At 47.4% G+C, this 24,119-nt stretch overlaps 4 protein-coding genes across 11 annotated transcripts in view; all 4 read right to left on the bottom strand.

The window, feature by feature from the left end:
- The window catches only part of LOC149348587 (uncharacterized), a 176,909-nt gene that overhangs the window by 74,981 nt on the left and 77,809 nt on the right, over positions 1-24,119 (bottom strand). The gene's annotated exons all lie outside the window — the stretch shown is intronic.
- On the bottom strand, positions 8,543-13,747 carry LOC149348593 (uncharacterized). Its single transcript, XM_089586067.1, has 5 exons — positions 13,694-13,747; positions 13,464-13,613; positions 11,307-11,453; positions 9,849-10,682; positions 8,543-9,450 (listed from the first exon to the last, which is right to left on the bottom strand). The coding sequence occupies exons 1-5, from the start codon at positions 13,745-13,747 to the stop codon at positions 8,548-8,550; spliced, it is 2,088 nt and encodes a 695-aa protein (XP_089442193.1). The 3' UTR covers positions 8,543-8,547.
- Positions 14,105-16,647, bottom strand: LOC149348592 (uncharacterized). Its single transcript, XM_089586066.1, has 4 exons — positions 16,533-16,647; positions 15,555-15,683; positions 14,881-14,980; positions 14,105-14,313 (listed from the first exon to the last, which is right to left on the bottom strand). Exons 1-4 carry the CDS (start codon positions 16,608-16,610, stop codon positions 14,105-14,107), a joined length of 516 nt encoding a protein of 171 aa, XP_089442192.1. The 5' UTR covers positions 16,611-16,647.
- Positions 17,402-23,188, bottom strand: LOC149348591 (sodium-dependent nutrient amino acid transporter 1-like). The gene is made up of 4 exons (XM_089586065.1): positions 23,092-23,188; positions 19,462-19,596; positions 18,362-18,465; positions 17,402-17,582 (listed from the first exon to the last, which is right to left on the bottom strand). Exons 2-4 carry the CDS (start codon positions 19,582-19,584, stop codon positions 17,402-17,404), a joined length of 408 nt encoding a protein of 135 aa, XP_089442191.1. The 5' UTR covers positions 19,585-19,596; positions 23,092-23,188.

Genomic DNA, 24,119 nt, shown 5'->3' with positions numbered 1-24,119 from the left:
CACTGCAGGGAACTTGCTCACCTTCAAAAGGGCTAGAGCCAAAGCACGATACATTAGACGCAACGCAGAAAGGGCATCATGGCAACAGTACATATCCTTGATGAACAGCTCAATAACATCCAAAAAAATGTGGGAGCAGGTGCGGAAATTAACTGCAAATTTTACTCCTTTCACGTTCCCAATGCTAACAACACCCGGTACTCAAACAACAATAGAAGAGCAGGCCAACCTATTAGGTAAACATTTTTCTAGAGTTTCAAGCTCATCCAACTACACACACTCCTTTCAAAAGCACAAAACAACAGTAGAAAAGCAAGAACTTCCCTTCAGAACAAGCATACATGAAGACTACAATCACCTTATTACCATGCAGGAACTAAACGCAGTACTAACATCCGGTAAAAAGACAGCACCAGGCCCAGACAATATACATTATGCCATGCTTGCTCACCTCTCGGAGACTGCCACAGAGGCTCTCTTAAAATTTTTCAATAAAATATGGATGAGTGGAGAAATTCCCTATGCATGGAAAGAAGCAATCATAGTACCCTTCCTAAAACCTGGCAAACCACCAACTAGTCCCACCAGTTACAGGCCAATAGCACTCACTAGCTGCGTTGCAAAATCATTCGAAAGCATTCTAAACATCAGACTAACCTTCATACTTCAGTCCCAGCAACTTTTAGATAGACACCAGTGCGGTTTTAAAAAGACATGTTCCACAACCGATCACCTTGTACGCTTTGAGAACACAGTCCGGGAAGCGTTCATCCACAACCAACACTGTATCGGGGTCTTCTTCGACCTGGAGAAGGCTTACGATACCACGTGGAGGTTCGGTATCCTCCGTGACCTAGCGGACCTAGGTATCCGCGGCAGGATGCTGAGCTGTTTGAGCGACTTCCTGACCAATCGAACGTTCAAAGTCCGCCTAGGCGCAACCTTCTCCAAGACTTTTATCCAAGAAACTGGTGTGCCCCAAGGGTGCATCCTCAGCACGACCTTATTTGTCATCAAAATGAACTCCATAGGAAAAGTAATCCCAAAATCCATAATGTATTCAGTTTACGTAGACGACCTCCAAATAGCATGCACGTCTTCCAGCATACCTACCTGTGAGCGGCAAATACAAATAACAATAAATAAACTTGCTACCTGGGCAGATAGAAACGGATTTAGATTTTCCCCTCAGAAAACAGTAGCGGTTCTGTTCTCTTTGAGACGAGGCCTACAGGCCGACCCCACACTACATTTAAACCAAACCCCACTACCTGTCAAACAAGAGCATAAATTCTTAGGGATGACTTTCGATAAAAAGCTCACTTTCTTGCCACATATAAACAGCTTAAAGAAAAAAGCTTCCCAGGCCCTTAATGTGCTGAAAATACTATCAAGAAAACGCTGGGGGTCTGATAGAGCTTCCCTGTTGCATATATATCGTTCTCTGGTTCGCTCTAAGTTAGACTATGGGTCCATAGTATATGGCTCAGCAAGACCGTCCTACATAAAACGACTGGATCCTGTCCACAATCTTGGTTTAAGGTTGTCTTCCGGTGCTTACAGAACTTCACCAATAGCAAGTCTGTATGTGGAAACTAATGAACCTTCCTTAGAAGATCGAAGAACTGCACTAACTTGTACATACATCCTCAAAATCCTTTCTCAGCCCAAACATCTCTGTTACCCAATTGTGACGAAATGCCCATCCCGAATACTCTTCAACAACAAGCCCCATGCGATTAAGCCGTTGCTCTTGCGCTTCGAAGAAAAATGTCAAACTCTGAACATACTAAACGAAATCAAAAATATTGCCCCAAGACACGAAGCGCTACCACCGTGGTACACTCTCCCCACAGTGTGTGACGTCACACTAACACGCCTCAGCAAAACCTGTACACCACACGACCATATAATACAAGAATATCTAGCACTACAACAAAAATACAGAAATTATACTGCCTTTTATACTGATGGGTCAAAAACTCATGCTCATGTAGGAAGCGCAGTAATACAAGGAAAAAATGAAAATGCAGTGCGACTGCCCTCATGTGCTACAGTGTTCACCGCTGAGTGTTATGCCATTAGTGTTGCGGTACAGAAAATAACAAATGAAAACATCAAAAACAGCATCATTTATACAGATTCACTGAGCGTCCTTACAGCATTAAACTCCAAAAATGCCATGGAGCCACTGATAGGGAGCATCATACACAATATAGTAAAGGTCACAGCACAAAAAACATGTTATAAAATTCTGCTGGGTTCCCAGTCACGTTGGTATTAGGGACAATGAGAGAGCCGACATGTGTGCTGTTCATGCCAGAACCATGGAAATAAAAAATGTGAATTTGCCTCCTAGGGATTACATGAAGTTAGTGCATAGCAGACTGAGAGCCAAGTGGCAAGCTTCTTGGGAAAATGAAGGACACAACAAGCTGCATACCATAAAGCCCATTTTAAAAGAATGAAAATCATGCCGCCATAAAGAGCATTTTATCGAAGTAATTTTATGTCGTTTACGCATAGGTCACACACACATCACCCATAACTTCTTATTAACAAAAAAAGACAAACCTGTGTGTGAAATGTGTGGTGAGGAGCGCACAGTTAATCACATTTTAATTTCTTGTTCCCATCTCGAAGAACTTAGGAGAAAGTTTTTTACTGTATTTTACAATCAACAGATTCCATTTCATCCCGCATTGCTTTTAGGCGAGCAGACACTTGTAGAGTTTTCACTTGTTTGTAAGTTTCTAAAGAAAGCCAATGTTTTAAACCTGTTATAATGTAACCTTTATACACTTAACATAACATCATCTAACCTTGTGTTTGGCGCATGATAGCCATAGTTGCTTATGCGCCATAAAACCCCATATAACTAACTAACTAACAATGTTCAGGAGCATGGTAGAGAGAGGGTGCGGTAGATGGTCCTTGGCGATCACAAAATGAACAAGGGAGGGGAAAACCTCAGGTTGCTAGAGCCAACGTTTCGACAAGGGGACTTGTCTTCGTCTGGGCAAAGCGTTCATCATCGGCAGGGATTAAATAGGGCCTTCGCTCCGAGGAGGAAGGCCCCGGGGGTGGGGAAGGAAAGTGGTGTGGGAGGGGATGCGTGTCAGGAAGGGGAGGGGAGGTGAATCATGATTCCTTAGGCTGCAATAGTGGAACAACTTATATCCGGGGGGTGTGTAATGAACAAAAGGCTTTGAAGGGGCTGCGACGGAGGGGGGGGGGGGCGCTGGGTGAACCTGCAAAACTCAGATAAAAGGATTAGTCAGCGTGGTACAGGGAAATGAGAAAAAAAAAGGGGGGGCTGGCACCGGAAGGAGAAAGGAAGGGGGCATTTCCAAGGAAGGACAAGGCAGGGGGGGGGGGGGGAAATGGCTCGTGTTCAGAGAAAGTCAAAAAGTGGGGGCGGAGGGGGTAACAGGAGTGTCATGGTTTCCGAGAACTGGTAGCAGGGGATTAGGAGAAAAAGAAGAGAAAAAAAAAGAAAAAAAGAAAAAGGTGAACAAAGGGAGAGGGTGACAAGGCCGGAAATGTGGTGGAAGATATGACGTGGGAAGGGTGCAAGGAGCGACAATATACTTATGTGAGGTTCTAGGAAATAGTCTGACCACGTGCAAGACATTTGTTAATTTAAAATTATGCTGACCCTGGAATGTACCTGTATGCTGACCCTGGAGCGCAAGGCAAAGGATAATTCTGGCTACTGAATTCGAGTGGAAGGCCTGGCTGCAAACTCTGGAGCTGCACGATGACCTGGAAGTGCTGCTGAAGCGCGTCAATGAGTAAAATCAGGAAATCTTCAATAAATTCTCGCTATTCCTATCGTGCCGAGGTTATGTGTAGGAAAAACAGCTCTCTGTTCTATTTTGTTGGCAGGGGTGTGGAAACTATGAGCTCTAAGATACGGCTTCGATAAGTGTCTGATTTAGCATCTATTGGCAGCAGTAAATACTCCTCGCCCGCTTTTCTTTCTTGGCGTCCAGGCTATGGAATGTAGAAATGCATTCCATGGCCATGCAGGGTTGATTTTCTCCCATTTTTTGGCCACATCTCATGGCATAACCTTTCACCAACCCTAACCAGTGGGCTGTGCTCAACGGAGGCCCTGAGGGCCAGAAATGGCTCGTAAACAGGGCCACCGTAGGAGTTTCGGCCATGGAATCTTGAAATAGGGACTCCAACCACGGAGTTCGTAACAAGAGCCGCACGCTTATCAGATATTCACACCATGCACACTATACAGAGGTCCAAATGTTAAACGTTTTGCCTTCAATGCCATTCTCCTTAATGAGCGCCGCTGTTACAGGGGAAGATGAAAACGATGAAGAATTTGTGCGCAGCATTTTCAGCCCCCCAGCTGTAGCGGCTTACTCCAATATGAGTCAGTAGCTCAAAGTCATGTTTTACAGTTTGAGCTTCAAGCGCTACTTGAAAAGGTGCTGCTGGGTAGCAATATTACATAAACGTTGTGGGCCCGAAATTAAGCATGAACACTCAACTTATAGGGTCATGCTGGTGCAGATGATTTTCCTTTGGCCAGTTCAAACACAACTGTGATTTCCTTGACGAGCATGGTTTGAGGAAGGCGAGTGGCTGTGTAAGTTCGGTGCAGGTAGTTAAGGGTGCGATGGGGTAAAGGCGGAATTAGGAGGTTGTGAAGTAGGTTTCCTCGGATAGAATGTTAGGGGAAAGCGTAGGACATCAGGGAATTGTTCAAGGATGGCAGGGTGGGTGGGAAAAGGGAAGACAGCTGGTTAGCTGCGCTTGAATTTCGCATTAGGAAGTAACGTAATCGTCGGCAATTTTTTTATTCCTATCATATTTCCATCATTGTTTTCTTTCAAACCGAAGTCAGTTCGTAACAGCAAATAACGTCTATTCAGATTCCTCTCCTGTTTGCTCTGGCGTGCCTCAGGGGTCCGTTCTTGGGCCCCTCCTCTTTCTCATTTATATAAACGACTTACCAACTAATATATCGTCTTCCATTTGTCTTTTTGCCGATGATTGTGTTATTTACCGCGAAATTAATGATGATAATGATGTATTTGTTCTTCAGTCAGATATTAACAAGGTACTGGATTGGTGTAACCTGCGGAATATGAAGCTAAACATTACTAAATGCAAGCATTTGCCCATTTCTCGTCTATCTAATACACCCTCTACCTACTGCATTAATGGCATCACTCTTGAAACTGTGTCGTCTTATAAATATCTGGGTGTTCACGTCTCTTCTAACCTGTCTTGGAAAACTCATGGTGACTACATTACAAATAACGCCAATCGCATGCTTGGATACCTTCACAGAAATTTTTCATGTGCACCGAGTTCATTAAAACTATTACTTTACAAAACATTGGTCCGCTCTAAATTGGAATATGCTTCATCGGTGTGGAACCCTGGGGTCGAATCTCTCATTTCTGACTTATTCAAAACCGCGGTTGTCGCTTCATACTTTCCAACTATCATCGTACTAGTAGTGTAACTGCCATGAAAGCTAACCTTTCCCTACAGCTTCTTTTCCATCGCAGGTCAATAGCTTCATTATGTACTTTTCACAAAATTTATCATAATCCTTATCTTGAAGAGAAGTTACTAAAAAGACCACCCTATATTTCAGCACGCATTGATCACCGTCACAAAGTTTGGATCCCTCCTTGTCGTACAAGATGTTTTCACGATTCATTCATACCCAGAACTTGTGTCAGCTGGAATCACCTTCCCCACAATATTGCTGTAATTACTGATACTGCTGCATTTCGTAACGCTGTTATTAATTTTATATAAGTATGTGTCTATAAGTTTGTTAATTTATTAGCTGCTGTTTTCTTTTGTGTTTTGTTTTGTGTAATGCTGCCTGTTGTTAATTCTGTTTATTGATTTTATACCAATGTGTGCTGTAACTATATTCAATTTTTCTAGCTGCTGTTTTGTTCTTTGTACTTGCATGTTATTCCCACTGCGCTCTGAAACGCCTAACGGCCCTGAGGGTAAATAAATAAATAAATAAATAAATAAATAAATGGTGAATTAGAGATGTACACCCAGAGTGTATAGTCACCGTACCCTTCCTTTTGCTGCCGACCTTCTTCTCCCTTTTCCCGGAATGGGGGCTACTACTTTTGTAGCGATAGCTACAATACGCCAGGTTTTCGCCTCTTCGCCGTCGCCGCACTTTGAGTCGTGGTCGCACTGTGACGTCACACCACGGCCCTCGATCCTCGGGCAACTGGGCTCGTCGCGGTCGCCGCGCGGCCACCGCTCCTTCCGATGGGCGCTCGCCGCGCCCTCTGTGTGACGTCGCACCGCGGGCCTCAATTCTCGGGCAACTCGGGATGGCGAGAAGTCGGCCAGCCTGAAGGAGGCCAGGGATTGCCGTAGAAATGAAGGGGAGACAGCGCGCTGAAGAGACTCGGGAGGAGCGTGCCGAACGCGAACCGGAACGGAAACCACTAGGTTTAATAACAGGTCTAACTACAAGCGAAGCCTAAACGCAGCCATGAGTTTATCGCTACTCGACTAGGTTTAGTCAGAGCTAAAACACAGCCAATTTTTTTTTTGAAGCACTCTGTTGCCGCATTGAGAGGCAGGTTCATTCTTCGCACGGGGGGTACTCGAAGTTTTTCTCTTTTCAGCCCTGCTTTATTCGTGACCTTGCATTTTGAGATAATTATGCTGACGATCTCCAAATCTTTCTAATAATTACTGTAAATTCGAGTGAAGCATCGTAGTTTACTAACAATTCGCCGTTACGGGTCGAATAACCTGGTTCAAGTGCATGGTGGAGCAATTGGGCCTCGCAACATTCGAGCAAGTGTATGCGCATAATATGGAGCACAAAACTGATGCGTTTTTCTTTCTCTTTAGCTTGAAACTGAAACCGTATTCCCCTAATTGCAGAAATATGTTTAGGCCAATGGCGTCGACCGAATCCTATGACGTCACCGTTAATCCTATTTCCCGACGCTACCTACCAGTCACCTGCGATTTCCTCCAAAGGATTAATTATGGCGTCTTGAGAACCAGTCGCTGCCGTTGACTCGAGGGCGTCCTTTGATAGGAATGCGCCTCAGCTTTCTTTTGTTATAACGTACTATCGTCACTTATTTTTCCTGAAAAAAGAAAAAGAAGCTAAAGAACCACAGCGACACAACCTTTTATTGAATAACAAGATTTGTGCTTGAATCCTACACAGCAATTCTGGACAAAAGCATTTTTCGACGAGAAAGCATTTATGTACCCAGTTTTTTAATAATATGGAAGATTTGACTATAACAATCAATATATCCGCAGAACACCCAATGACAGTCTTTTTTTTTGTATTCATGGATTTGCATTGTGAAAAGTGTTCCCGATTGGTTTTTTATGGCAGTTTTAGCTGTTCGATACAATCGTTGGAAAGACTTTGAAATAAATAATAATTAAACTTTAATAAAAATTTAAATTAAGTAATTAAAATCTACTCTTGCTACTCTGATTCTCTTGGAATCCGCCGAATTACCCTTCAAGAGCAGCAGTTATCTTGTCTTCGGATTACACGCCCTGCCCATGCCTATTCCTCGATTCAGACTACGATGTTAACCCGCGTTGGTTCCCTCAACCACTCTGCCCTCTTTTGGTCTTCTAACGTTACACCTGTCGCTTTTATTTCAATAACTCGCTGTTTCGCTCGTTTACGGGCAATCTCCACTTTCACAGAGACCTCGCAGGCCCCCTTCCAAGCATTTCGCCCCAGAAGAGCCCAGCACCAGGCCGAGAGAATTGTACTTCTTATGAAAATTTTATTGCTTGACCAAGCGCTCCGCAGCATTTCATTAACTTCGGTGGTCTTAGATTTAGCTAAGGGTCTGCACATGCCTTGTTCTGACAAAAAAAAAGCAGTGCCAATGTACCCTGGCCTATCTCCCGTCGTGGGTATGTGCCACGCCACTAAGACAACAACAACAACAACAAATGTAGGCCCCGTATGCGAGCACCATCCGTATTCCTGCCCTGCCCCGAGACATGCTAGAAATGTGGCTTAGGATTTCCTCATCAACAAACCACTGCTGAGTCAATATCTCGTGCCATGGGCCCACGTATTAAAGTATTGCTGACTTTCAAAACCTGCATATAAACACGGAGGAGCGCATTTATGTGCAATCTTGCTTTATGCAGCCATATAAGAATCTCGAACCAAGCACTATGATTGATGCTCCGTAACGAGCACTTGCATGCGCAGCATATTTGCACTGTTTTGTGCACAGAAGCCAATTTGCGTGAGACGCATGCTTAGAACCGACTAAAGCCACTTTCAAGAAGTGTGACCTTCCTTGTCTCCAGGTTTTAATTTCTCTGTCGGGTGCTTTGCAGCACCTTGTACTAATCTCAGGCCGTTCAGACTCTCGTCACACGGACAATAGAACAATGCAGAGTTCTCCACTAGAGTACAATTCTCAAGCTTTAGGCTACGAGCATTAAACGCCACGTTGGACTGCAACTCCCGCAGTCTACGTCATATGTAGCCTGCGTTCCCGGCATTGGGCGCTTTTAGAATGGTCATGTTTCCGCACGATTACGTTTCTGTCGTCCGTCCTTGTCCTTTTCGTCATCGGCGGATTTCCTCGGTTCACGAGCAGTCTTCCCACCGTCTGTATCTGCACGTTTAGAGTGCTTAGAGCGCGTCGACACAAGCGTCGATAACTGTGGGCGCGTTTCTTTGGGAGCTTCTCCTGGCGCTTGAGTGCCGGAAGCGTGAAATGCCAACTCTGCTTGGCTTCCCGGAGGCTTATTTCTAGAACTGTCCGGAATAGAAGGCACTGAAGATTTCTTCTGGTTCTGGTGTTCCTGGACCGAACCGACGACCGAGACCTTCCGTTTAGAGTCGTCAGCCTTCAACTTCCTTCTTGCTTGTCGTCTGCCGCGTTGCGAGGGTGCATTATCCTTGGCCTGAGGCTCAGCGACTGTCGGTTTCCCGCTATGCAGCGACGCATTGCTGCCCCTCATCCCAACAGAGATGCCACCACCTCCGGAAGTAGCGCCCTCTCGTTCAGGAATGTAGAGTCCCTGCCCAGGCCTCGTCTTGACAGCGGTTGTCTCTTGAGGACCGACCCCGGTTGAGGGCGCTGTCCGTCGGCTGTCGAGCGAAAACCAGGGTGAGGACGCTAAGATGCGCCCCTTCGGAGCAGCTTCGCTGGAGGTAACCTTTCCGGTTCGCTGCAACACATTGGCGCGCTCCTCCGGTCTCAGGAGTAGGTTCCGCAGCACAGAGCGGAACGCTGTAGACTTGTCGATGGTGGACACGGAAGGAGCGCGTACGATGACCGTGTGACGAGCAGAGTCGCTTTCCGGGCTGCCTACGGCCGGTACTCTGGCGTCGTCTTGTGATTCAGCGTGGACTGCATGTGGAGCTGAGGCCGCCTTCCTGTGCTTTCGGCGCTTCCGCCTTAGTACGACTCCTTCCTGCACAGGGTACCACGAGAAAAGCATTAGTAGCAAACATTTCCTTGCGAGGCATGCCCCGACACATGCTCATTTATTATGAGGACACTCTTGCGCAGTTTGTCCAGTGACATAAGTCGTAACAGAAGTCGGTTGTCCGACAGAATCAACGAGAAGCATTGCTTTCTTGAGACCATAGCACACGTAATTAACCCAATTTCGCGCGACCGTAGTTGCTCTTGTAGAAAAATTGTTTTGGCAAAGGAAGAAAAAAAATTTGTTCTTATCGATCGGAACTTGTCTATATTTAAGACAACAAATAACATGCGCGCTCATTATACAACCCGAATGGACCAAAGTAAACAAAAGAACCATCCTTAACATCAAGCTGCGACCAAAAGAATGAAAAGAAATTTTACCTTCAGCCGTTTTAACGCTTCCTTGGGCTCCTCCTGTAAACAGCCCGCAGTCTTCCCTGCGTCGGGCTTAGAAGGAAGATCCGCTGCAGCGGTAATGCCGTGTTCTACTGGAAGTAGCTCCTGCATGCCTGCCAGGTTTGGCACAGAAGCGCCGCTGCCCTGTGACACAGTTCCCGGCTTCCGTTCAGGCTTAACGGCAACATTCTTGGTCAGGCTATACTTATTCGACAGCTTGCTCTCGGAAACCGTTTTCTGGGCCCGACTGTCCTTGGAGTCGCGTTTAGCTTGGTCATTTTGCAATGCGACGGCAGCATCTTGCATTTTTCCTGATAGCTTGTCCTCTTGAAGCTTGTAAGCAATGTCTGCAGCAACCGGTGCCAGTTGAGGATCTGGCGCTGGTAAGGTTGCGATGTCCACCTGGTTGTCGGCTGTACACGGCACTTCGGGTGTGTACGGGACCTCGACTAACGACGTTCCCCGGTCTGAGCCTGTCTTGTGAGGCCGATTGTCGGGAGGTTCGTTACCTGATGTTTCCACGGAGGCTGCCACGGGTCGGGAGCTCTTCGTTACCTCCGACGAGACGTCATCCGCGATGGGCTCCTTGGGGCGCAACATGGACCGCCTGATGGAGCTCAGCCGTCGAGACACGTGGACAGTGCCAGAGTCGGGGACTCCGCTGGGGCCGGCATTGCCCGCCTGATTGCGTGGTGAGCCGAGGCTGCCCGAATCGGGGCTCGGAATCGTGTGGATGGCCACGAACAGATCAGGGCTGCCGAGAACCTCGCTACTCGACGAGGAACTCTCGCTCTTCTTCACTGCCACCCGACGGAGTACCTGCAAACATTTTTATGTGATGACCAAAACCTCAGTTCAGATGGGTCCAAACATTTTTTTTCTTTTCATCACTTAGAGAAACACCCTAAAAGCCATGTTTTAAGCACTGGAAAAGCGAGGTGCGAAAAAAAGCTTTGACAATCTGAACAAACAATTCTAGTTTGCACGGCTGCACCCACGTGCCCAGTAGCACTAAGCATTCAAATTGAGCGGGAATTTTGAATTTATCGTATATGCCATTGATTTCCTATGGCCGTCGGAAATAGTTAATGCGAATGCAGGAAGCAGTTTATAGCTCAGAGTTTGCAGCGGTGAGGAAGAATCGGCCAATGATATTCACCATGTTCGCGTTGAGTCTCTCGGGACTCTCCAGTTTTCTTCAAATTAAATGTTTAAAATATCCCTGTTGAGTTAAGCGGTGTTCATTGCTTGAGCATAACCGATGGCGCTGGTTCCATATGTTCAGGAAAGCTGGACAGTGTTCTTTTGGGGTGTTAGCACGTGTTGTTCAGTTGTGATTGAAAGGGCATTGAAGACCAATTCAAATCGGTCTGCGTCAATAGTGCATGATTTTTATCCAGAAATATTTAACACAGAACAGCTAAACACTGAAACGCGAAGCACCTTCGCCTTCGGCCGTTGTCCTTCTGGGGGCTTCTGGCGGGCCTCGGTGTCCATTCCTTCCAAGACCATGAGCTGCCTGTACACCATGACCTGGTCCCAGGCGGCTGGAACCCAGGCGGGCAGAGGGACCAGGCAGTCCCTCATATTCTGTCGACGGGAGAGGGAAGGCGCTGTTTATCGCGATTGCTACCGTGGAGCTTTTGCTAGCAAAAAATTGACCTGCGATCCCTCCGTACGGAGGAGATAGTGGGCACTACCCTTTTCCCACCGAATTCATCTCCACTGTTTCTGGCTCCTCACTAGAATGAAGCGTCCCCAATAAGATCCTAAACTTGTTAATGCGCGAGAAAACATGAAACTTTTGTATTGTTTTGCACCTAGATTGTATTCTGGTCTTGACATAAAACTAATACACAATTTATGCAGTCACTTGTACAATCGCAGGCGAAATGGGCCTTGGCGCGGTTGTGTTTCGAGCTTAAGCGTGACACTTTTTTTTTCGATGAGATAAATATCGCCGCTAGCTGATAGTTACGGCATTCGGCCACACTGCGTCAATCATGGTTGCAGAAAAGTGGTGAGAAAAAGTGTGGAAGACGACAGCAACATGAAAGAGTGACGGTAAGTTCGCAGTTTTCATCGATATTAGTTCGGCGGTCTGCTTATGTATGGCCCGTAAAGTCAGCGCCAGGTTTGTGTACAAGTTTTCAGTGGCTGAAATCTGCTAACAAGACATGCAGGTAATATCTACAGAAGCAGCCATGTTGACCGAAAAATTGCAGCTAAGCACTAGCAGGTTTCCTGACAACCGTCTGCTGCTGCTTGTGTTCACGCCTTCCAGACTGCCATGCATGGATTTAGCACTATCCACGAACATGACGACTGTTGTGCATAGGGTGGCCTTGGGTCAGATCGCCTTACTGCTCGAAATGTACCGGTTTCAAATATCTCCAGCGTTTTTTAGGGGCACTTATCTCCTCCGTGCAAGTGTCGGACTTTATCAGGTGTGAAATGGTTGAAACTGGGTGCAGTCAGAGAGAGCTGGACGTGAGAAAATGCGTCGGCAAAGTTTTTAGCCTGTACTGTTAAAAAATTCACTGTGGCTCAATGTTGTTTATTTTGCGCTGGAACAATTCTTCACAGCAGTTTGTTATTATGTCTATATATTCGTGTATGCCGTAGTCGAGCTGATATAATGCTTAATTTGAGAAGAACTGCATCATGAGACATTAAAGAACAAAATCAAGTGCCAGGGGGAGCCTTACTCCTGTCAACGTTTCGACAACAGGAGTTATCGCTGTCTAGGCAAGCGCAGTCATTATATCGCAGTATGTATTTCGAGCAGGATACGTGCTTTTTAAACTTCCTCTGAGTGAACTTTTGTATATGTTGCATTACATTTTATTTGTTAAGGTTATGAAAACTAGGTACGGCAGCTTCTTTGAATTTTAGGTCGTGAATGAAATTCGCAATGTACCCGAGGAAACCTCCCCCCCCCCCCCCCCCCAAAAAAAAAAAAAAGCACTGAGATAGGAGGCGACAAGACCGCATTGCTGTGATTGACTCCATCGTCCTGCGCTATTTTTTGTTTTTTTAGATATGTTATGCCTTAAGGAGGGTCTACAGCCATGTTCTAACAGCGTAATGTTTGACTCCTTTCATTACCGGAAAAGAACACTTATATGCTCCACTTGATTGAAGAGAGAAGCTGGTGGTAAGCAGTGATCAGGTTTTCATAGCTGCATGCTACTCAAGCACTCAACTCAGAAGGAGATGGTGTTCAAAGGGCTCCCTGTAATCAATGGCTCCAACAAGTGCCGTGACGTCGACAGGTTGATCGCAACCAGTTGGAGGGTACCATTGTTTGAAGAGCCTCCTTTAAAGTGCATTCACCGCCTCATTCTTTAATTGTAAACGTCAATGAAAATCACAGACAGAGCATGCAGGGTTTATTAAAGTGCATTCAGAATTACTCTCTAAAAGCGCCACGGATGGGATAGCGAACAAACAGACAACAAACGCTGTACTGGTATTAACACATGCTCAGAAGTTATGGTCCAGCGAAGCGTCTAATTGGATACATTTCTACGACACTGGGTTTTCTACACTGGGAGCTCTTAGCTTATCGTGCCCTAATAGACTCATTACTTCACTCACCAAACCAGTTTCGTTCATGAAGACAATGGCAAACACCGGGATGCAACTGAGCTGCACGAGATAAAGCCACGCCGTGACGGCGTAGGTCCACATAGGGTACTGGAAGCTGGCTCCATTGTACCCAAAGGTTGCCTCCACGAAAAAGATGCTCTGCGAAGGAAGAACAATAACCCTAAGGAGATTCCACAGCTGGCCCAGTAGTAGGCGCTCGGGCCTTAACCCTTGCCCACAATGACCGATTTTTCCGCTAAAATTGCAGTCAAATCTGTGATGCTCCACGCCATATTCGAATACTCTTTGACCCAAAAAGTCCCTATGTCTGCCCTTTTTTCCTTCTGCAGATTTTGAAAATACAGCAATTAAAAGAAAGAACATTTTCAGTCGTAAAATTTTCCGGAAATCCAGGATTTTTCGCCAAATTTCGCTCCTAAATTTCCCTGTAAAAAAGATGACAACCTCCGAAGGGAACATCATAGCTACAAATGTCACGCTGCGCCACTGGCCGGTAGCGCACATTAAACACGAATACGCCTAAATCAGAATAATAAGGGAGTAAACTGTCCTCTAGCGCAATCACTTTTATAAAGAGGAATGCACAAGAAGACAGTTTACTCTTTTGTTACTTTTTTCTGCTTAGAGTGTTATATCAGTTGAGTTGCGAATGCATTCCCCAGCACGCACGCCTTTTGAGCATCCAGTGGGTGAAAATGGCTGCTAATGGAGGAAAGACTGGCTTCACGGCCACTCACAATTACGGTGATGGGAATGACCGACGTCCAGCACACCTTCACAAAGAAGCTGCATTCGCGGCCGGTCATCATTTCGGAGATAATATTGAGCCTGTGTAGGCCTGCGAGACAAGAACACACAAGTAATTGGAGAAGGAAAGGTCTGCGACCTCCATCAGTGGCGTACCATGCGTAGTAGAGAAAAATCAATGAAACGAATAGACCCTTTACTTCGATATATGACTCAGTTTGTTATAGGCTGAGCATGGCGGGACATTTATGAATTGAACCCTTTATATAACAGTGTTGCTGGGTGAACTGAATAAAGCCATAAAAGATGCTGCTCCATCCACCTCCTGTTCTTTATTACGAAGGAAATCTATTTTAAGACCAGCCAGAACGAACATGTAGAGTGATTTGGCCTATACCTTTGTGCCTTGCTTGCCTCTAGGAAATTAGGGGCTACTTATTACGTCCTGCAACGCCTGAATCGGCGGTTAATATTAGTAGTTGTGGACGCGGCTTACTTTTTGAGATAGGAAGCTTAAAGTACGAAAAATGGCTGAGTGAAATGTCGTTCGGGACATAAGGCAAGGCTCTATGTAAAGACTCTGCCCCTTACACACCCTTCGCTCTTTTCACGTTAAGAACAGTAAATATATAGGCTGTCCTTGCCAGAAGCAACGCACCGCAGAACTGCAGCACCACGACAGACTCCAGGAGCAGCACCAGGAAGCGCAGGTCCCGGTCCTGGTTGTGGACGAAAATGGACGCCATTGTGGCGCCACCCTGGGGCCGATGGAGGAACATAAAAGAAGGAAACAAAGTTTCGCTGCATCCTCTGCTGGCCTGTCTGAAATCTGCGGCAATGCCTTTAAAGCGTTGAAATATGTGCGACCGCCTCGACAAAAAGCCATCCACAATGCTTTAGGCACGAACAATAGAACTTATCGATGCAGTGGTTAAAAACATGCATTACTACAAACAGTACATGTTGCGTCACTTTTTTAGACTTCTCTCCGCCTGCTCGGGGAAAATAAAGAAAGAAGACTGGCTGGCGCCCAATTGGTCCGGAGCAATGAACTGCGTACTACTATTAGGATGATGATTTTCCCCTTGATGCTTTTCCCTTTTTCCGCACTGCATTGCCTGAAAGTTGCGCCAGTTTCGCTCTTATCCACGCTGCTTTTAGGGTTCACTAATGAATTTATGCTTATGCATTTGCTGCTAGTTCTCTGTAGGGGGAAGCAATACTGTCATATTGAAATGATTTCAGAATGGCTTTAGTGTCAAAACTTTATTTTGCATCGCGAATTTCACCACCACGTTCTTCTCATATAGCGCACTTGGCAGCTTCACTCACGGGGCTGCAGACCACGGTGCTGGCGGTGACGAGCAGGGCGCAGAGGAAGAAGTGCACCAGGGTCCGGTTGGCCAACACCAGAGGGTGCGAGGTGGCCAGCAGCTCCAGCAGGATGTCAGGCACCACCAGCTATATATACAATGCGGGGTGAAGAAGAAGAAAAGATTCAAATCGGTCTGGAAAGCTAATTTCGATGGAACACATGTAAGAGTTTCGGGCATATCACGAGCGACCAGAAAAATGTTTTGTACAGTTTAACAAGGGCAGTGCAACCATATATCGACAGCGGCAATTGCTGGTACCGAGCCTGTTTAGGGCGAAAACGCTTAACCATTTCGCTTCTATGCTCTTGCAAGCACCGTGCGAGGCGGACATGCATCCTCGCCCGGTACATTACCACCAACAATCGGCGTTGTTACGGCCATTATCGCTAGTAACTATAAAGATGGCAAAAAAGGGGACATGAAAGACATTGCGCCAGCATGAACACTCGTTAGAAGTTCACCATGTCTTCTGAACCTTTGCCGAATGCTCCGCAACGATAAATTCGCGAAAATGTTATTCGCACACTTCAATTCGACAAAGCCCACAAAAAAACGAACACGGACGGAGAGAAATACACCACAAATGCGCTTAGTTAGACTACGGCAACGGCGCAATAGAACTGCGCAGGGGCAGACCATTACGCCATGGCCCTTCGCGGTGGCCCAGCGGCTTTCACAATGGGCTTCAGAACCCAAGGTCACGGAATCTAATCAAGGGTTTGGTCGCTGCATTTCGATGTAGGAGAAATATAAAAACGCTGAGCCACGTCAGTGCACGTAAGGGACTTAGATGGTCGAAATTATTCGAAAGCGCTCCGCAGCAGAGTCCACGATAGCCCGCGCACAGCTTTGAGACTTTAGACCCTACACTCTATACGATCTACTTCTACACCATGGCAACAGAGCAACACGGTCAAAGGAAGTGCGCACTCACAAACTTGGGGAGCACCGTGGAGACGATCCACAGGGAGTGGACGTGTCCCCAGAACTGCTGCCACGGCACCGCACTCATGGCCTGGGGCACGATGCTCGCCGCAGGGTCGGACTCTGCACCGGTAGATAGTGCGGAATGATAGTTTCAGATGCACATTTGATAGCAGCGTGAGTAGAAGGGCGTTGGGAATCAGCAAGCAGAGCAGGTGTACCTTATTCCAAACATTTGGTTTGGATGGTATCCATTGAACACAAGGCGCTAAGCTTCCACCGAGCGACGATAAAGCGGATTTCCGGTAAATGGACGGGCTTTCTACTGCTGTGTAGGCTGTACTTGGCAGACATCGTTCAGTGCAACGAGGCGGCGATGCACCTGCTTTGATTAAACTCATTATTGGACGAAATGGACCTCTCGTACTATTTCGGCACAAAACGGAAGGTAAGTTCCACAAATAATCATTGTCGTTGCAAATGACTGCGTTTTTCTAAGAGTTATTTTCTAAGAGTTTTATGGGTTTCTGTGAACCCCAAATGGTCGGACGAAGCCAGAATGTCGTCTCTATAGCGACCTCTCAGCATCACGGGTCAGCATTAGAACAAGTGGCTTATTGAACCGCCAGTGAAATTTTTTAGCGCTTTCAAGTACGATGCCTTTCGAAATTGCGAAGCTAGATTGTAAAATAAACTATATACACCGTTATATATTTCACGTATTTTAGCGCCAACAACCATGCGGTGTAGAAAAAAATATGCAGACATTCAATCCTACATAAGGACTAACACACACATTGTATTTTGACAAAGTTGGGTACTTTCCTTTCAGTGCAGTACATACTATGAGTCGAAGTACCGCCATATTCATACCTTAGTTTATTGTTGTAAACACTTGTAGACTGTATTACACAAAATATGCCGAAAACGCGCACCCGAGTCGACGAGCATGCGGGTGTCGACGCCGATGCTGGCGGAGAGGTGCCCCAGGAACATGAAGGTGATCACCGTGCGCAGACCCTTGGACGCTGTGTCGGCCGCCAGCGCAAAGATGACGTCCCTGAAAAAAAGCCAAATCGACAGGAGGCAGTTGAACCACTGCTAACCATGGAACAAGCGTCGAGCAACGGTTTTGGTTCGCTTATTTTCGGCCATTGTCAAAGGCCGATCCTCCGACTGACCGATGGCGCCGTTAAGGATAAAACGGAGATGTTCAAGCTGCATAAGAGCAGCAGTAACTGGGTCAGTATGCTTTGTAAGTAACCGTTACATCTTACACTGTCGGTCTACCTAGGACCGCATTACCAAGAAGAAAAATCAACGGCCAATTTTTTGTTCACTTACATAGCGGCACGTCAACGTCTGGCGAAGGCTGTCATTTCGAGTGCGTTACACATGCAACGCGGTAAGAATCAAACTGTGTTGAATGTCGCCGTTTGCGATGTTCAGCAATCAATAACGCTTGAATAGGCTTCACTCTATGTATGTCCGATTTCATTTAGTCGCACCCGAACTGCTCACATAACGCGCACATTCTAAGTATTTCCGGTAAACGAAATAAATTAGATAAAATTAGAACAATTTATGAATAATTCGATCAAAAACAGTTATTCTGGTCAAGTATCCAACTGCTTATAGCGAGATTCATGAAAGATGTTGAGTTGCATAAAGCCACATGGAAGCTCCTCACTCGTGGTAGTCGTTCTTGAAGTTGTTGAGCCTCGCGACGCCCAGGTAGACGGATCCTCAAAAACAGTTATTCTGGTCAAGTATCCAACTGCTTATAGCGAGATTCATGAAAGATGTTGAGTTGCATAAAGCCACATGGAAGCTCCTCACTCGTGGTAGTCGTTCTTGAAGTTGTTGAGCCTCGCGACGCCCAGGTAGACGGATCCGGTGACGCCCACGCTCTCAAGGCACACGTAGAGGGCGTTGGACCACATCTGGCGGGTGGAGAGAGCGATCGTTGTGGCATACAAATGTCACTGCAGTGATTATCGGCAGGTACAGATGCGCTGAGTATCACTTGCGATCAATATGTACGAAAAAGCAAGCCGGGGTCACAACAAGCAAGATGCGGCATAAACTTCTTCCATAAAGCATTGGGAGCTTGGAAGGGGGACAAAACTGATGCTTTCAGCTTCCTGTCGAAAAAGGTATAGACTTCCTCATTGAGCATTCTACCGCATTCGGTTGTTACTGAGCGCAAATTGCACAACAGTCGCCTCCAGTGTGTATACTTTGACTGTACGAGCGACGACACAAGTCTCCATGACGCCCGAAAAGCGATTTGGGCGCGTAGGTGCCATTTTTTTCGGGCACAAGCTCATTTCTGTTCCAAACTTCACAGCCCGCATATCCGACCTTTATCTCCAGAAGTGTGGTCTCCACCTATTGGCTAATCATAGGTATTGACTTCTGGTGAGGCTAACGTGTTCCGGAGACCGTCGCCTCCGATAGTACTGTCTTATCCTGGTTTAGGCGCACGTAGTATGAAAACTGCGTAAGAACGTATCGAAGTTGGTAAGGGAACAAACGCTGGTTAGCGACAACCTAGCCGAAATCAAGAGGAAGAAGTGGGCTTGGGCAGGGCATGTAATGCGGAGGCAAGATAACCTCTGGTACTTAAGGGTAACGGAGTGGATTCAAAGAGAAGGCAAGCGTAACAGGGGGAGGCAGAAAGTTAGTTGGGCGGATGAGATCAAGAAATTTGCGGGCATATGGTGGCCGCTGCTGGCACAGGACAGGGTTAATTGGAGAGAGAAGGTAGAGGCCTTTGCCCTGCAGTGGGCGTGGTCAGGCTGACGATGATGATGAAAGTGATGATTATCCTACTGTTGTAAGCTGCTATACTGAAAATAAGAGCGCAAACAGCTGGGCTGCAGCACCGAAGGTCCCTAGCAGTGGACCTCGTACGCTGCTCCAGTACTGGCACTGACCTCTACGTTGACCACGCTGCCCCAGTCGGCGTAGAACAGCATGCCGAGGCCACCCAGGCCACCGGGCAGGGCAGCCCCGCGCACCAGGAGCAGTGCGGTGGTCACCAGGTGCAGGAGGACCATACCGTAGAAGAACTGCGGGAAAGGAGCATGTCAGGTGTGAGGCATTTCAGAAAGAGTCATACACACCTCAGAAGAATGGCCTGATGGGCGAGTTGGTGCATGATGAAATGAACGGCGGCGCAACAAGGACACTAACAAGAGAGGGGACACCACATGCGCACATGGCATGTGGTGTCCCCTCTTTTGCTAGTGTCCTTGTTGCGCCGCCGTTCATTTCATCATACACACCTGTCTAGAACGGTCGAACAGCACATCGGGGAGCACACTGCCGTCAATTACGAGCGACCTAGAGCTCGAAGGAAGACCTTATCGGGCATGGAATACCGTGGATCGTGTTTTAACTCCTGCTAAAAGTATTTGGACTACTGTACATCATCTGTATATAGCTGGTGCGCTAAGAATTCGGCCATATTTAATGAATTTAGTACATGGCGTGCTGCTTTCCCTGTGTCTGTATATTTTGTCTATTCCTCTGCGGACGGGCACTTAACCTGGATAACAACGAAGTCCCCAGAAACCTGGATAACTCGCCTGGGTAACTTATAAGCACTCATGGGCTTATACACGCTCAGATTGCACATGGTCACCATCTTTTCCGTCTTTGCCAAATGTGTCCATGCTGCTTCCACCGCTCTACTTCTATCAGGAGACTTTTTAATCTCGTGAAGGGGGATAGGAATGGTGCAGCATTTTTTTCCCTCTCAAATGAGCGGTGAAACCCTCAACGCTTCCCTAAAACCCATCCAGTGCATCTAATAAAGCTTTTACTACCACCACGCAGTATATTCTGGGGGCTAATAAGGCTCCTGCCCCACCGCAGTTCCAGCAGGCTGTTTTTTTTCCAAACATGGCACAGTAGATACGTGCATGGCCCCGTACGCAAAAGGATATGATACTCACTCTCTCAAGGTGAATTTAGGGATAGCTTTGAAAGAGTATATGGGATTTCATAGCAGCTTCCGCAAGGGCAGTGCAAAAAAGAAGTGAAGGAAAGCCTCTTAGGAAAGATAGTAGGGCGTGCTGGAGTGAATTTGATCCTAACCGCACCCAGAAAGCTCAATATGCTTTGCAGAATGGTGAATGAAGATGCCCCAAAACCAGCGCGGTGCAGTAAGAAACATAAAAAATGTTCACCACCTGTGACACGGAGGTATACGAGATACCGCTGTCATGCGGCGCATCTTATGTGGGCCAAAGTGGACGCTGCATAAACGACCGTCTACGAGAGCACGCCATTAACATCCGCACGGGATACGGCAGCACGCTGGCAAAACACGTATCTGCCTGTCATTGCACACTAACCTTGGACGAATCCAGATTTTGAGGCGGTACAATCATCAGCACAAACGTGAACTATATGAAGCATTCATCATAGACAGGAAAGGCGCGTCATGCGTTAGCACTCCATCGATGGCACTGACAAGAAAAGAGATTAAATATCTTGAATAACCATTGACGACATGATGCGACAGGAGGATATCTCCTCGCCTTCCTTTGGTTGTTTTTTGTTTTCCTTTCCGGTATTTATTGCAAGCAATGCAATAAACCATGCAGTTGTAAGTTCAGCGCTGTGTGTGTGCGTGTCTTCTTTCTTCGTCGCGTGTAAGCGCGCTGTTTTATGGTGTGCACTTTTCTGAAAACGTTCGCTGCGTAAGCATGGCAACACATATGAGCAACGCGTGCGAATTCTACACAGTGGTGTGAACCAGCCGTGACATATGAAACATGCGTGTTTTCTTTCCGTTTGCACTGTGCAGACTGATTGCTATTTAACGCACTTCTGAGATGGAATAAATGCGAAAGAGGGAATAAAACAATAACAAGGCAGCGTACGTTCAACGACCAAGTTTCGACCTGAAGGCGTTAGGTATTGACGTGGCGAAGAAGAGAATTCAATACTTCCTGTACCCTTGTTGCTGAACCGCGGTGAACAAACTTAGGAAAACACCGGTCAGGGTGTTGAATGGCATCTTCGACATTTCCACTGTGTAACGCGAGAATGACCGACAGGTACAGACTAGTGTTTCAGTTTGTATTATACATGCTCTCTTCAATGGAACAGTGCACGTCACATCCCTAAGCTGTCACTCTCGTGGTGTCACTGCGTCCGGAGGACTCAGACGGATGCGTTGCAATGTTTCGTTCCAGTACAGCATGCATGACTTCACTGCATGTGGACCAGTCAGTACCGCATGTTGTTACGCCGATGCCAACGCCTAACAGCTGTCACTCTAAAAGCCGGTATGCTGCGGTATGTCAAAGCTGTTTTGAGACAGCAATTGGGCGAATTAGTCGGGCGCTTTAGTGCCCCTCTGTTCCTCGTTCCAATCACATTTCTCCTTCAGTCCTCCGTGGTGACTCAGTGTTTATGGTGCTCGGCTGCGGCTGCTGACCCGAGATACGCGGGTTAGATCCCGGCCTCGGAGGTCCAATTTCGATGGAGGCGAAATGCTAGACGCCCGTGTACTGTGCGATGTCAGTGCACGTTAGAGAGCCCCAGGTGGTCGAAATTTCCGGAGCCCTCCACTACGGCGTCCATAACAGCCTTAGCTCCTATGGGAGGTTGAGCACCCATGAACCATAAACCAAACCACATCTCTCCTTCACCCTTCCCCGACACGGCTGCCGCGCATTTCTTTTCCTCAGCCCCCCACCCCACCCCCCCTTTCTAGCCCGTCGTTCACCCACCCGCCTGGCGCTGGTGAGTACGTGTCGAGCGAGGGCGAACACCAGCACCCATACGGCGGCCAGCGAGAGCAGCGGCTGCGCCCGGATCTCGTCCAAGGAGCCGCCGTCCCAGGGGACTCCAGCACGGCGCCTGCGGGGGTCCACGGGGGGTCACGTCTCTATCAGAAGCGTAGTTAACGAACGTTCATGCAGAAAGCGTAATAAACACAAAGAGGCCCTCCTCTGTTGGGATTCGCCCCATCGTCTGTTCGTATCTATTCTGTCACGATGGCATGCACAGCATATATTGCACCGATGGCGCAAATTTGAACCCTCGCAATGACGATATTCCAGACTTTCGGAAATATGATCACTACCACATCCAGCCTGCACGACGTCTACTGCGGAGCAAAGCCCTCGCGCACTGACTCTCAATAAGTCCTATTCTGCGCAAGCCGCAGGCACCTTATCCCTGCACACTTACCAACTGCAACTGGTCACCTGCCGCTCTGGAAGTGTTGTCGCACTTGGTTCGCCTTGAAATCCCCCGATACCCAAGAGACCATCGGTTGCCTCTTATTTAGGTTACATACCGAGCTTATGTTCATGTCCTCTTGTTGATTTCAGCTAAGATATCATTATCGTGTGAACACAACGTCTTCCAATTGCATTGCTTACTAAGAACACTTGCAGCCCACGAAGTATAACTTATTGCACAACTCTCCTAGAGTGGGTCATCGTACAGCGTACGTGATAAGCATGTCTACTGCATTCAGTGACGGAATGCGGCGTAGTTAGAGTGCAAGCATTGAATAAAGATGGCGGATATATTCCACTCACGACTGCGGCTGGTGCACGGTGTTATAGACGCCCGGTATGCATCCTGCGGCCTCGTGGTGGTAGTCTCTGGCGGGTACCGCGACCACCAGACCTCCGTCGTCACCAACGGAAGTGGGCAGCCCCTGGTCGAGCTGTTCCCGGCGGAACGACTCCGTCAGCCGCGTGCGCACGTTACTGCACAGCGGCTGCAACGGGGAGGGGGCGCAGGAAACCAGAGTTAGCGTCCCAGCCTAACAGGGAGACTATAAAGACGTATTTGTGGTCCGCATATACACAGCCTATCACGTGGCAGCTTCTTTAATATCCTTTCATTTTCTACAATCTGCCTCATTTACTCTCTTGCACGCTGACCGGGGAGACGAGAACAGTTAAGGGCACTCTGGTCCTGAGCCCGGGATGAGACCGATTATGCAGTTGGAAATTAATGGCAGCAAGGAGTACTAGAAAACCAAGCAGTAGTTGAGTAGTAGTTGTAATGTGGGGGGAGTAGTAGCAGTAGCAAGGAGTCTTGACTGTGTGTGTGAGGAGAGGTGCAGTATTGTGTCTGAAAGACCTAATGAGCACCATCACTGTTAAAGGAAATGCAATATTCGTAGGGAATGGGGTAATAGGTTGGGGAAGGACCCTGCCGCAGCACCGAAGACTGCTGTCGCACCCGAGCATTAAGTGGATCGGGAACTTTCGACAAAGACTGTCACGTCGTCGTTACCCATAGAAGAGCAGGGTAACGCGCGCACAGAGGAGGCTCATCGCCGGTGCGACGTAGCATGCCCCGTTGCTGGCCACCAGTTCCCCGGGGGGGGGGGGGGGGGGGGCAGCCGCCGCTCCACGAGAGGAGGTTGCGCAGCGAGGACACCAGGTGGAGCAGGTGCTGGGACAGCGTCACCGAGTCGCCCAAGATGTGCACCACCGCGCAGAGGCTCATGGTGTAGCCCAGGCCTGTGGGCGGGTACCCAAATCATTATATTAATATAATTTTTATAATGTTCACTCCATATTATCTTAGCTACAGCCAAATTACAATCAAG

Source organism: Amblyomma mixtum, chromosome 4 (assembly GCF_055824585.1).
Source record: "Amblyomma mixtum isolate Tamu chromosome 4, ASM5582458v1, whole genome shotgun sequence".
Taxonomy (NCBI): Eukaryota; Metazoa; Arthropoda; class Arachnida; order Ixodida; family Ixodidae; genus Amblyomma; species Amblyomma mixtum.
This window is presented reverse-complemented; position numbering and strand designations above follow the sequence as displayed.